Raw genomic sequence first — 14840 nt, 5'->3', positions numbered from 1 at the left:
AATGAAAGTAATGAAGCACCTACTGGTACCACAGGGACACAGGGCTAGGATCCAAGCATTTCTCTCCAATCAGAAGCTTGCACTTCATGGCAATATCACTAAAAGGACTTACCACTGTCATTCGTTTTTACACTATCCTAAGTAATATGTTAATAGAAAATGTACGCATGCACAGAAGATCAAGAAACACGACAGAATCAGGTCTTTGCATTAATTTCAGAAAATGCTTTGCACAAAAAAAGTTAAAAGTACCTTGAAAAACTAAGTGCTCTCTATATTTTCACGCTAAGGAGGCCCTAAGTAGTGCTTACAATGGATTTTCTCCAACTACTATGCTTTCCTCTGACCAACCTTTCAGCATTCTTCTTTAAGCCTTTTCACTTTTATGATTTTTCTTGGTCTGATTTGTGTACAAAAACAATTTAGATTACATCACCACTTCAGGTTCTACCTCTACAAAATTTTCTTTTTCTGGCTGGGCACAGAGGCTCATGCCTATAATCCCAGCACTTTGGGAGGCCAAGGTAGGCGGATCACTTGAGGTCAGGAGTTCAAGACCAGCCTGGCCAACATGGTGAAACTCCGTCTCTACTAAAAATACAAAAATTAGCCGGACATGGTGGCGGGCACCTGTAATCCCAGCTACTTGGGAGGCTGAGACAGGAGAATCACTTGAACCTGGGAGGCAGAGGTTGCAGTGAGCCAAGATCGTGTCACTGCACTCCAGCCTGGGCGACAGAGCAAAACTCTGTCAAATAAACAAACAAACAAATAAATAAAATTTTCTTTTTCCTAAGTCTAGCATTTCTATTTTTGTATGAATAAATCCTAATAGTCCTAGGAACCCATTCAAGAACACACAAATCAGAAGTAAAATCTTTCTCTAAAGAAATGACCAGTCTTTCTTTCCTACAATCTTCCCAAGTCACAACTTATAATCCATACACAATCATTCAATACATCAAGGCTGGGAGCAGCAGCTCATGCCTGTAACCCCAGCACTTTGGGAGGGCAAGACAGGAGGATCACTTGAAGTCAGGCGTTTGAGATCAGCCTAGGCAACAAAGTGAGACATCTCTCCACAAAATTTTTTTTTTTTTTAATTAGTTGGGCCAGGTGCGGTGGCTCACGCTTGTAATCCCAGCACTTTGGGAGGCTGAGACGGGCGGATCATGAGGTCAGGAGATCAAGACCATCCTGGCTGACACAGTGAAACTCCATCTCTACTAAAAATACAAAAAATTAGCCGGGCACGGTGGCGGGCGCCTGTAGTCTCAGCTACTCGGGAGACTGAGGCAGGAGAATGGCGTGAACCTGGGAGGCGGAGCTTGCAGTGAGCCGAGATCGCGCCACTGCACTCCAGCCTGGGTGACAGAGTGAGATTCTGCCTCAAAAAAAAAAAAAAAAATTTAGTTGGGCACGGCGACATGCGCTAATAAAGTCCTAGCTATTTAGGAAGCTGAGGTGGGTGGATTGCTTGGGCCCAGAAGTTTGAGACTGCAGTGAACTATGATTGCACCACTGCATTCCAGTTTAGGCAACCAAGTCAGACCCTGTTTCAAAAATAAATAAATAAAAATAATTATTTACTAACCCTTTACCGTGTGTCAGATGCTGGAGATCCAATGATAACCAAGACACAGCCCAGAGAACAAAAGAGACAGTCACATTGCTAGACTGTTTGGGGCTCCAGCAGCTCACAGGAGAGCCCTGCAGCTTGGTCCTAGGGCTGGCAGTGGTGGGGCCAGAGGGGTGAGCAAGTCTTTTCAAAGGAAAAGACACCAACTACACACACACCCATTCCTCACCATCACCTTCCCTATTCCTGCCCCAATCTAGACCATGTTTATTCTACTTTCACCTTTTTGCCTGTGGCATTTCCCAGTCTAGGTTTTTCTTGGCTCTTTACTGCACTTATTCCTACTCATCTTTCAAAATGTGGCTCATTTTTAACCCATCTATGAAGCTTCTTGGGAAAACATCAGCAAGCTTTAATCACTGCTGTATCTGAACTCCTAATTCCACAATATATATGATAACATCAGAGTGTGTGTAATCCATTTGTTACCAATTCTACACAACCAAGCTAAGTACAGGCTGCATATGTAACAGAAGGTGCACTGCTTTGCTTACACTGCACTCTTAAGCTCCCTCTCCCTTTCTGAGGGCAGAGGGCAGAGGGACTGGGCAAGATGGTCCCTATTACTTCTCTCAGCATTAAGACATACAGTTCTGACTGACACCCACTGGCTAAATACAGAAACAACAATCTGAGTGTGTGGTTCAGAAATTGGTGAGGGTGGAGGCATTTCTATTGTCACAATGACTGTGGGGTGCTACTCATATTTAGTGTCAAAGGCCAGAAATGCTAAATGTTATGAAGTGAATTTTATCTCCCTGCCCCACCAAATTAATATGTTGAAGTCCTTACTCTCAATGTGACGGTTATTTGGAGATGGGACCTTTCGGAAGTGATGAGGTTTAGATGAGGCATGATAATGGGGCCCTCATTATGAGATTAGTGTCCTTATAAGAAGAGATAACAGGTAGCTTGCTCTCTCCTCCCTCCCACCCTGCTCTCCCTCTCTCCCATGTGAGGACACAGGAGGACACTGGTCTACAGGCCAGGATGAGAGTCCTCACCAGAATGTGACCTTGCTGGCACGCTGATTTTGAACTTCCAGCCTCTAGGCCAGGGGTGTCCAATCTTTTGGCTCCTCTGGGCCACCATGAAAGAAGAAGAATTGACTTGGGCCACAAATAAAATACACTAACACTAATGATAGCAGATGAGCTTTAAAAAAATCTCATAATGTTTTAAGAAAGTTTACGAATTTGTGTTGGGCATTCAAAGTTGTCCTGGGCTGCATGGTTGGACAAGCTTGCTCTAGACTGTGAGAAATAAATCTGCTGTTCATGCCATCCAGTCTGTAGTATTTTGTAATGGCAGCCCAAGATGATGAATCCCCTAAACATCCTGCAACGTTCCACAACAAAGATCTGTGTCATCTTATTGGAGAAATTTTGCCTTACACAAGGAAAAACACATTCTGAATTTCTCTTGGAAACCTAACATTAGCGAAATGAAAACAGCAGCAAGATGAAAATAACAGCCACAGCTGCAACAAATTAAGCTTTCACTAAATGTTTTACCTAATGACTGAATCCTCCAAACCTTATAGAGGGGTACCCTTATACCTAATGAGTCAGACGAGTAAGTGGGAGAGGAATGTTTCAACTGATGCTCGTCAGGTTCTGAAGTTCACAATCATCCCTCTGGTGTGCTGACTTTACATTCTCATCTCTAGGGGGAGCTGAAGCTGCTCCACTCTAACCCCAGGAGAAGCTGAACCCTAGGTCAAGGGTAGATTGCATTCGCTGGGGGTACACACCTGAGTCACACAGTATGGAGTTATATTTTTTCAGTGAAAGGTATAAATTTCTTTTTTCATGATTTTAGATAGCTGGATTATTCCTCTTTTCTCTTTTTGTCTTTCATGTAGCTATTAATGAGATGGATCTAAAACCAACTACTAGGTATATATCGCAAAAAAATGCAGTCAGTATGTTGAAGAGATATCTGAGCTCTCATGATTATTACAAGACTATTCACAATAGCCAAGATAGGGAATCAACCTAAGTATCCATCAACAGATGAGGAGATAAAGATAATGCAGCATACATACACAACAGAATCTATTCAGTCTTAACAACAACAACAAAATAAAGCCTGTCATTTAAGACAACACAGATAAACCTGGAAAATACTATCTTAAAAGAAATAAGCCAGGCATACAAAGACAAGTACTGCATGATCTCACTTATGTGTGGAGGAATCCAAAAAGGTCGACTCAGGCTTGGTGCAATGGCTCACACCTGCAATCCCAGCACTTTGGAGGTTGAGGCCAGCCTGGGCAACATGGTGAGACCTTATCTCTATAAAAAATTTAAAAATTAGCTGGGGGCGTGATGGCACACACCTATGGTCTCAGCTATTTGGGAGACTGAGGCGGGAGGATCACTTGAGCCCAGAAATTAGAGATTGCAGTGAGCCATGAGTGTGCCACTGCACTCTAGCCTGGGTGACAGAGTGAGGTACCACCTCTAAAGCAAATAAAGTTGGACTTACAGAAGCAGAAAGTAGAATGGTGGTTCCCAGAGGCTGGGGGTTGGGAGACGGGGAGATGTAAAGTATGCAAAATGTCAGGCAGATATGAGTAAGTTCAAGAGATCGATTGTACTTCATAGTGATGGTGACTATAGTTAGTAACAACATATTATATACTTTAAAATTGCTGAGAGTAGATTTCAAGTGTTCTCACCACAAAAAAGTAAGTATGTGAGGTGATACACGTTAAAGAGCTTGATTTAACCATTCCAAAATGTATACACATTATCAACACAGCATGTTGTACACCATAAGTCTTCACAATTTTTACTTGCCAATTAAAAAAATAAAGGTTGGGCATGGTGGCTCACATCTATAATCCCAGCACTTTGGGAGATCAAGGTGGGAAGACTGCTTGAGCCCAGGAGTTCGAGATCATCCCTGGGCAATAGAATAAGACCCCCGTCTCTAAAAACAGTAACAAAAAAAAAAAAAAGATTAGTGGGCCATGGTGGGGTGTGCCTGTAGTCCCAGCTACTCGGAAGTCCAGGAGCTTGAGGTTACAGTGTGCTGCACTCCAGCCTGGGTGAAAGAAAGAAAAGAAAGAGGCTGGGCGCGGTGGCTCAAGCCTGTAATCCCAGCACTTTGGGAGGCCGAGACGGGCGGATCACGAGGTCAGGAGATCGAGACCATCCTGGCTAACACGGTGAAACCCTGTCTCTAACTAAAAAATACAAAAACTAGCCGGGTGAGGTGGTGGGCGCCTCTAGTCCCAGCTACTCGGGAGGCTGAGGCAGGAGAATGGCGTAAACCCGGGAGGCGGAGCTTGCAGTGAGCTGAGATCCGGCCACTGCACTCCAGCCTGGACAACAGAGCCAGACTCCATCTCAAAAAAAAAAAAAAGAAAGAAAAGAAAAGAAAGGAAAGCAATAAAGGAAGAAAGGCAAGAAAGGAAGGAAGGAAAGGAAAAAGGAAAGAAAAAGAAAAGGGGAAGAGAACAAAAGGGAAAAGAAGAAAAGGAAAGGAAAGAAAATTTTTAAAAAGGCAGTCTGTGGCCAATTTGCTAAAAATAATAAAATAAATTTTAAAACGACAAATCCAGAGCTGCTGCATGCTTAAGAGGGTCTTGTACCCATAGAAACCCAGCAGGATCAACATGACACCCCAGGGAAAAAGGCAAACAGCTAGCAAAAGTCATCCGGGCTCTAAATCTTAGAGTGAAGGATTCTTTCATAGGTCTGAGCTAAAATAACACAGTCTTTACTCCTCACACGTAGTTTAGGGCAGCTCACCAGCACATGTAAGACAGGGACTTGGGAACAAACCCCTAGCTAGTTACCCAGGTTGTATTTGCCTGTGTCTTCTGGATATATCTCCCACAACTGCACAGAACTAAGTAATAGTGAAGATTCAGAATCCCAGAAATCGCTAAACAGAAGATGCAAACAACACCTACCTTTCAAATATGAAACTACTGCCATTGATGTTTACGGTATTTTTTTCTTGCATGCAGTTACTGCTTTTACTCAGGGAATAGGGCAGACCAATGACAAAGGTAGGAGGATTATCACAGGAAAAAAATGTACAGGGGGTCCTCTCCCCTTCTCCTTCTGCCACTAGCCCCCAAACTCACTCTCTCTCACACAGACACATACACACACACACACACACACACACAGAGAGAAACATAATAGAGGTTGTCCATATTCATTTCCCAAAATATTTAGATCTTGATTCTTCAACTCAAAATCATTTATTGCAGTGATTTTAAGTAATACTAAGCATTTTAAACATGAAATTTTATCCATGGACGGAGATTTGGAATTTGTTTTGGTTTTTAAACAATTTAAAAACAATGAGAAAACCCTTTAAAATTTACCTTCTAACAGCGACAGACTTAGAGGTACAGTTGCTTGTTATGACAGGTATTAACCTAGGGATGTGTGTGTGCTGTGAAGAACAACAAAAAACAGAGGTGAACACTTGCAAATACAAAAGTAAAACAAAATTAAAGGAATCACTTCCTCACTAATCTACTTATATAGCACATATACATTCAGATTAGAATGTCAGTGAGTTTTAAAAGAAAAAAATAATTCACAGGATATTGTCAAAAGGCATTAGAAAATTTACAGAGTTAAGAACAGGCAACATGATGACATGAAGGTAAGCCTAAAACAATCATTACTATGAGGTCTAAATTATCTCAGCTGTAGAGATCTGAGTGGGTTTGAAAGGAGTCATCAGACCAATGTATTTTGATATTGTTTCAACGGAAATGTCCAATAATGACCTTGGGTTTAACAGTTAAAGTAGGCAGTGCAAGTAAGAACAGTAAGAACTAATAATACAAAGTAAACAACCAAAATAATCAAGAATATTCTGGATAGACTTTAGACAATATCATCAAGCCTCAAAGCTTCAAGAGCTGCTTCTGGGCAAAAAGGACTTGAAAGTGGTGGGGAGGTAACGTGGAAAACCATTTTAAACCTTTGTGAACTATTAGATTTTATTAAAAACTTGTGTATAAATTACTTGGATAATTATTTAAATTTGAACAAATAAGTGCCTAGAAAATCTAACCAAAGAGAATATTTTGTTTCTGTGCTTATGTGCAATTAATTGAACTTTTGGGTGAACCGCAAAACCACAAGTACCAATACCTAAAATGGAAGGACTGGGATTAAGGAGGTTAAGACTAAGAGTAATATGTAAGTAACAAGAATACAATATAATCTCAGAAGCAGACACCGGATGTTCGAATATTTTAAACCAATAGTGAGCTAACAATCAATACCTCATTAACTTTATAACACATCCATAATTCACATTATGGATTATAAAAAGCTCATATGCCACAATTAAGTAGGGGGAAAAGATGATATATATATATATATAAAATTCCAATATAATTATGCTAATAAATTTAATTACTCAATATAATTATGTTAACAAAAATGCCTCTAATATTTATCAACCATCGGTATTTACCACTTGCTTATTTCATGTATGGCCTATAACATACTTACCCGAATAATTAACCTAACAGCTACAACACCAGACGTGGCCATAATTTTGGCACTGTTTGGAATTAAATTAAAGATAGTTGGCATAATGGCTTCGGCTCCATGGTCAAACTTATTCCCCAGAACTGATGACAGATGCCTAAAACAAGAAATGGATACTGGACTGTAGTTATTTTTCTTAGAAACAGTGAAGCACATAAACCATTTAACATCTAGAGCCTTCATTTAAAGTTATCTAGAAAGGACCAGGGTCTAAGATTTCTAATGTGCATGTTGAGAACTTGGCAAATAGTTCTTAGCCCAAAAGTGTTTTTTTGTTTGTTTTTTGTTTTTTTTTTAAATTTCCAACTAGTCTTTGTGGAGCTTTTTGATTTCTAGAGGCAGGATCTCACTATGTTGCCCGCGTTGAACTTGAACTCCTGGGCTCAAGCAATCCTCCCACTTTGGCTTTCCAAGTAGAAGGGACTCCAGGCAGATACCAGCCCACCTGCCCCAACTAGTCTGAAAATACCAAACAAACTGATGATATATTAATAAAACACAAATATGAAAAAGCACCCTTGGCTCCTTTTTCATATTTTTTCTTTTATCTTAACATAAAATATTCAGGCTTCAAAATCTGACTGCAGCCAAAACTTTAAACAGCTGTGATGCCTCCTCTTGCTGCTGCTGCTTTGATATTCTGAGATACATTCTAACACAAAGTTTTATTAGCTTTGATCACCAGTACACATATAGCTAGAATAAAATTTTACTGCAGTAAATGCCTTTAACTTTATAACTACAGTACTCTTCTAGGAACAAACATTCTGATAACCACACTATTGCCTGCCAGCAAAAATCAATGAAAAATGAGAGAAACAGGATTTCATAGAGTTTCATCTTTCCATATTAATAACTGCTTCAAAGTTTGAAATAAAGGCTTCAGAGCTATATCACTGAATAAAATAAAATTTAAAATCTGTCACACTTCACATAATTGAGCAAAAAGTATTGTAAAACCACTGACAGAAGTGTTAACTGGAATGGGTCTTGAAGACTAGTCAGAAGTTACATTAAAGAGACCCAGCTCACAAGTTCAAGGAGACATCTCTGAAGCTCTGTGGTGACACTATTTTATGGTGAGAATATGGAGCGTCGCAGTCCTTACCCCAACGTGATACAAGCCTCCCGCACTACCTGAGACCGCAGATCCTTAGCAGAGAGTTTAAAGGCTCCATCCAAAAGACGCAAATGTTGAAAGAAGTTATCATACTCAGCGGCACCAGCCAAAAGTAAAGATCTAATCTTTTTTAGCTAATGGAATAGAGAAAATTCAGAATAACAGAAAACAATTCTAACACAGAATATACAAAACAGAAGCCATCAAATACAAAAGAGATAATTGTTTAAGTTCAACTGATTAGAAAGCTTTCCCAAAAGAATTCAGCCAGTTAAATATTAGCTAATATAATAAACAAATCTACATACCACAAATAAGACTAAATAATTTTTAACTGGAGTATTTGTGACACATATATTGTAATTTCTGCAAAAAAAGTTTTACATTTGAAATATCTTAAAGTATTTATAGATCCTACAACACTAATGATAAATAACTAAAAACTTTTGGCTTGTGAAAAGCCCCTCCTAAGCTTACCTCCCCTCACACCCCGCTTCAACTGCCATTTATTTAATGAACCAAAGGAAGCAGCATTCCTACCTGAACCATTATCCTCCACTGAACCATTAACTGGCTGGTCTGAATTTAAAATACAATACAATGGCAATGGTACCACCTCCCTTCTTGCCAGCCAACCAGTAGAAAATAGCCTTCTCAGATCAGACACACCCTCGCTTTAACGCCCAGCCCACTTTCCATTAATCTACTTTTAAAAATAAAGGAGACACAACTTTCTAGCAAGTGATATGAAGAAAGAAAAGAATATTGGGGGACATATACTAAAACTGCCACAAAAAAGCCACTTTAAAGGCAAACAATCACAGAATGAAATTTCTCCTAAGGTGAGAGTGGAGGCTGTCACCATACACTCCACAGTTAGGTCTTTGTTAAAAGACTAGATGATTCATAAAGGTTTAAGTTGGTGTGTTTCCAAAATAAAAATAAAAGGAGATACTCTACTAAAAGGGTGAAGTGTAAATACGATAATTTGTATTTAAAATATATACTATTTAAAATTCATTAGAGTTGTGCCCTGATTTCATAATAAAGTATGAGATATTTAAATACATCTTATGAAAATGTAATCACATGAGGTCAACAGCTTACAGCATTTACTCTCTGCTCCCAATCATGCTTGTCATCAGATAGTATTTCCCTAATTTTGTTTATGGATTCCTCAAGGTCTCGGCTGGAATAAATCTGTAAGCAAAATTAATTTACAATCAATATAAAAACATGCAGAATAAACAGATTACTTCTTAAATACATGAAGTCAAGACCATTTAATAAAAGAAATTATTTAATTTTTAAGAAACACCTATGAGAAAATATCTGCAGAGTTTTGTCTATAATGAGGATCTTTCTCACTATAAATGTGTACCCACAAGATTTGCTGCCATATGTGAACAACCCTGCCTCAAACGTAGCTTTACTATAAACTTAACAGATGATTTCATGTACAAAGAGAAACAAGCCTAATGGGAAACAGTCAGTGATGCCTAAGTCATTTCTTACTCTTAGTATTATTTATAACATGACACTATACCTATAATTTTAAAGACTTTCAAATGTACACTCTCATTTATCTCCACATCTTACTTAGAAAACAGGTAGGGTATAGGGTATAATCAATCTTGATGTATGCTGGGAAGGTCAGGTCAAGTACTTAAGGATGAACCTGAACCCAAGATAGTTTTTTTGTTTGTTTTTTTTAAGAGACTGGGTCTCACTCTGTCGCCCAGGATGGAGTGCAGTGGCGCAATCTCAGCTCACAACAAACTTCACCTCCCGGGTTCAAGGGAGCCTTCCAGCTCACTCTCCTGAGCAGCTAGAACTACAGGCATCTGCCACCACAGATGATTTTTGTATCTTTTGTACAGATGAAGTTTTGTCATGTTGCCCAGGCCACTGAGATTCTTGTTACCTGCTTTATACACATACGGCAACGAAGGTGGCAAAGAGAGTTGTACATAACAGACTTGTAAGTGCCACAGGAATCCAGAGCACAGACAGCCGGTGTAGGCTGAGGAAAAGTATTAGTCTCAACCAGCAATAGATGATACTAAGGCACAAAGCAGTCAAAAACTTGTGGCTGTATCCCAATTTTTATAAATAATCTTTGTTTCATCTGTTAGGTATTTAAAGTGAAGCATCAAACAAGGTATAAACTAAGCTCTTATTAAATCATTCTCTGTAACTTTTCAGACACCAAAATCCTTCAAATTTATGAATTTTTCTAAAAAAAAAAAAATCCCTAAATAAATATGCCTTTTTTATTTTCTAATTGAGCATCACCTATTTCTTTCTCTTTTATGTGACCTGATTCATAAACTTAATAATAGAGCAACCAATGTCTTTCCTGTTCTTACTGAAAGATGATCTTGGGCCTTGACTTTTGCTCCAACATTTTCTAGTCTGCACCTCAGATCTCCTGTAGTGTTGACAGTTAAAATTACCTGACCTAGTAAAGAACATTACACAGGCATACTTGAAAAATAAAATGTGAAGAAAGTCTACCCTTGTTTGTAATCATACTCAAATATCCTCACTGACCTGTACTACAGGTACATCATCAAATGCTTTAATAAAATCCTCTTCATCCACAGCACCAGCTCCTTCTTTTGCAGCTGTAAAAAAGAATTTCAAAAAATATGAAACAATGTATATAACACATACACTGAAGAAATCTAAACATACACAATCAAAATTCTGTTTTGGAAGATTCAGAACTATTTTTTAGAAAGGCTTTATATAACTTTGGAGTGTCATGAAATTGACAAACATTACTGACTTCATATCAAGATGAAATATAGTAATTCTACAATGCTATATACATTAGCTTAAGGTCACTTAGACTACCTGTTTAAGCAGGGAGGGTATGGTTTTAAAGGGTTTAGATATTGTATTAATATACAAGTCTTTTGAAAGATTCCTAATAAATGGATCAAGCAGAAAATTTAATTCTTCAGGGAATAACTTAAACTGTAATTACTAGGAATTCAGCATTACAAATTTGTGACTATTCAAACCAGTCCTAAATAATTTCAGTTTTATTTAACTTTATATTAGTTTGAAAACATTTCTATTTCCTTGAACTCATGATAACTGTCATTTTTTTCATTTAAGAATCAGTTACAAGTTTCTCCTACAAAGTTATCCTAAGATGCTTTGTATACTTAAAAGTATGTGAAGAAAGTATTTGTTTTCGCTAATCTGAGCTCCCTTTTATGCATGAAAATCAAGTGATGCTTTATCAGATTTTTTCACATTTTAAAAACTGGTGTCTATAGTCATCTTCATAACCCCCATTAATGATTTACATGGATTAGTCTGATTGCTTTTCTAAGACTTTCTTACCACACATGTATCTGGTGTTCGGGGTCCTGATAATTATCCAGACAGAAAGGAGCTTTAAAGACAATCCCAGGTAGCAGTAAATGTGTGTCATCACTCTTGCTGAAGATCACTCACACCGTGGAAAAGCTAACTACTCTAAAGGCCAATAGTTACTCACTGTGATGTGGTGCTCTGTGTCTGTTTCAGCATAAAAACCGGATCCCATTGAGCAGATAGGCCCTGAATGCCTCCTTTGCATGAAGCCCTACACCATGTACTCACACATACCAAAGAGGACTCACAGGCCAACAACAGTCCCTGAGCCTAGGGTATCTGATGAGGAGGAGCAAACCAGGAAATTCATGACTATGGTTTTAAACAACATGGAAAAAAGGATAAGTGCAGGGCTGAAGGGAAAACCGAGCTGATATGTACATAATCTACACAGCAGGGACTTCTGGAAAGGGTATGGATGCGGGATGGGAAGGAAAGCACCAGTCTAGTAATTTTCTAAGCCTTGTTTGTGCAACGGAAAATTACCCAAGAATAGATCAAGAAAAAAGAAAGACTGTTCAGGCATTAAAAGGAACAAAGTATTGATATATGCTACAAGGTAGATGAAACACTGAAAACATTCCCTTTAAAATGGCTAATTTTATGTTATGTGAATTTAAACTCAATAACAAAAAGTAAAATGTTTTAAAATACACCAAAAAAGTGATTAGAAAGAACTGGAAATAAGTACAATTAACATTCCTACAGCTCCTCTATCACGGATGCTGGGGTCAGGAGGCAGAGTGGTCCCATGCTGGTCTGGTCAAGATACCAATATTCTAGGGCCAGTTCAGAATTCAGGAGAGGCCATCAGGAGACAGCATTTTAATGCTAATCACAAGTATAGCTTTTATTTGGTCCTTTCGGCTTCATCTTTTTTGGCTCATGGGATTCCCCATCCACCACTATCCCCACCACCACCAAGAGCGCAAAAGCTAAAGCCATCAGTGAAAATGGTTCTAAAAGCAGCAGCTACACAATTTTTCTGAGGTAAATTTCGGAAGGAATTGGCATGTAAATGTGAAACTTGACAGAAAATGAGAGTTGTATATAACAACTAAACTGTCTACATTAGGAGTGAAAGGAAGAATTTATGGGAGAAATCTCCTACAATTTATTTAATGCAACATCCTTACTGGTCTCACAAGGAACCACGTTACTTGTAAGAACAAAATGTATTTTATCTTATTTATTTTTATTCCCAACTTTTAAGTTCAGGGGTACATGTGTAGGATGTGCAGGTTTGTTACATAGGTAAACGTGTGCCATGGTGGTTTGCTGCACAGATCACCCCATCACCAGGTATTAAGACCAGCACATTAGCTATTCTTCCTGATGTTCTCCCTCCTCCCACCCCAAACCCTGCAACAGGTCCCAGTGTGTGTTTTCCCCACCCATGTGTCCATGTGTTCTCATCATTCAGCTCCCACTTATAAGTGACAACATGCAGTATTTGGTTTTCTGTTCCTGCGTTAAACTGCTGAGGATAACAGCTTCCACCTCCATCCATGTCCCTGCAAAGGACATGATCTTGTTCCTTTTTATGAATGCATAGTATTCCATGGTATATATGTACAACATTTTCTTTACCCAGTCTTAATGGGCATTTAGGTTGACTCTAGGTCTTTGCTATTGTGAATAGTGCTGGGATGAACATATGCACACATGTATCTTTGTAACAGAATGATTTACATTCCTTTGGATATATACCCAGTAATGGGACTACTGGGTCAAATGGTATTTCTGCCTCTAGGTCTTTGAGGAACTGACACAGTCTCTTCCACAGTGGTTGAACTAATTTACACTCCCACCAACAGGGTAAAAGCACTCCTTTTTCTCCACAACCTCGCCAGCATCTACTGTTTTTCTGACTTTTTAATAATAGCCATTCTGACTGGTGTGAGATGGTATCTCATTGTGATTTGCATTTCTCTAATAATCAGTGATGTCGAGCTTTTTTTCATGCGTTTGCTGGCCGCATGTTCGTCTTCTTTTCCTAAGTGTCTGATCATTTTCTTTGCCCACTTTTTAATGGGGTTGTTTTTTCTTGTAAATTTAAGTTCCTTGTAGATTCTGAATGTTAGGCCTTTGTCAGATGGATAGATTGCAAAAATTTTCCCCCATTCTGTAGGTTGTGTGTTTGCTCTGATAGTTTATTTTGCTGTGCAGAAGCTCTTTAGTTAAATTAGGTCCATTTGTCAAATTTTGCTTTCATTGCAATTGCTTTTGGCGTCTTTGTCATGAAATCTTTGCTCATGCCTATGTCCTAAATGGTATTGCCTAGATTTTCTTCTGGGGTTTTACAATTTGAGTTAAATTTTAACTCTTTCATCCATCTTGAGTTGATTTTTGTATAGCGTGTAAGGAGGAGGTCCAGTTTCAATTTTCTGCATAGGGATACCCAGTTCTCCCAGCACCATTTATTAAACAGGGAATTCTTTCCCCATTGCTTGTTTTTATCAGGTTTGTTGAAGATCAGATGGTTGTAGTCGTGGGGTCTTTATTTCTGGGTTCTCTATTCTATTCCATTGGTCTGTGTGTCTGTTCTTGTACCAGTACCACACTGTTTTGGTTAGGGGTAGCCTTATAGTATAAAGTTGGACAGCGTGATGCCTCCAGCTTTGTTCTTTTTGCTTAGGACTGTCTTGGCTATATGAGCTCTTATTTGGTTCCATATGGATTTTAAGATAGTTTCTTCTAATTCTGTGAAGAATGTCAATGTTAGTTTAATGGGAATAGCTTGAATCTATAAATTGCTTTGGGCAGTATGGCCATTTTCATAATATTAATTCTTCCTATCCATGAGCACCGACTGTTTTTCCATTTGTTTGTATCGTCTCTGATTTCTTTGCGCAGTGTTTTGTAGTGCTCCGTGAGGAAGTCCTTCACTTCTCTTGTTAGTTGTATTCCTAGGTATTTTATTCTTTTCGTGGCAATTGTGAATGGGAATTCATTCACGATTTGGCTCTCTGCTTGCCTGGTGTTGATGTATAGGAATGCTAGCGATATTTGCACATTGATTTTGTATCCTGAGACTTTGCTGAAGTTGCTTATCAGCTTAAGAAGATTTGGGCTGAGACAATGGGGTTTTCTAGATATAGGATCATGTCATCTGCAAATAAAGATAGTTTGACTTCCTCTCTTCCTATGTGAA

General features: G+C 38.7%; 1 protein-coding gene across 1 annotated transcript in view; it reads right to left on the bottom strand.

Moving 5' to 3' along the window:
* LOC112617106 (CLIP-associating protein 1) overlaps positions 1–14840 on the bottom strand; it is a 304277-nt gene that overhangs the window by 109184 nt on the left and 180253 nt on the right. The window contains exons 10-14 of the mRNA XM_025373821.1: positions 10850–10923; positions 9404–9496; positions 8285–8430; positions 7138–7273; positions 5988–6058 (exon numbers count right to left, since the gene is read on the bottom strand). Coding sequence (XP_025229606.1) covers positions 5988–6058; positions 7138–7273; positions 8285–8430; positions 9404–9496; positions 10850–10923 — 520 coding nt within the window. The remainder of the gene's footprint in view (positions 1–5987; positions 6059–7137; positions 7274–8284; positions 8431–9403; positions 9497–10849; positions 10924–14840) is intronic.

This window comes from Theropithecus gelada, unplaced genomic scaffold (assembly GCF_003255815.1).
Source record: "Theropithecus gelada isolate Dixy unplaced genomic scaffold, Tgel_1.0 HiC_scaffold_15883, whole genome shotgun sequence".
In the NCBI taxonomy this organism is placed as follows: Eukaryota; Metazoa; Chordata; class Mammalia; order Primates; family Cercopithecidae; genus Theropithecus; species Theropithecus gelada.
This window is presented reverse-complemented; position numbering and strand designations above follow the sequence as displayed.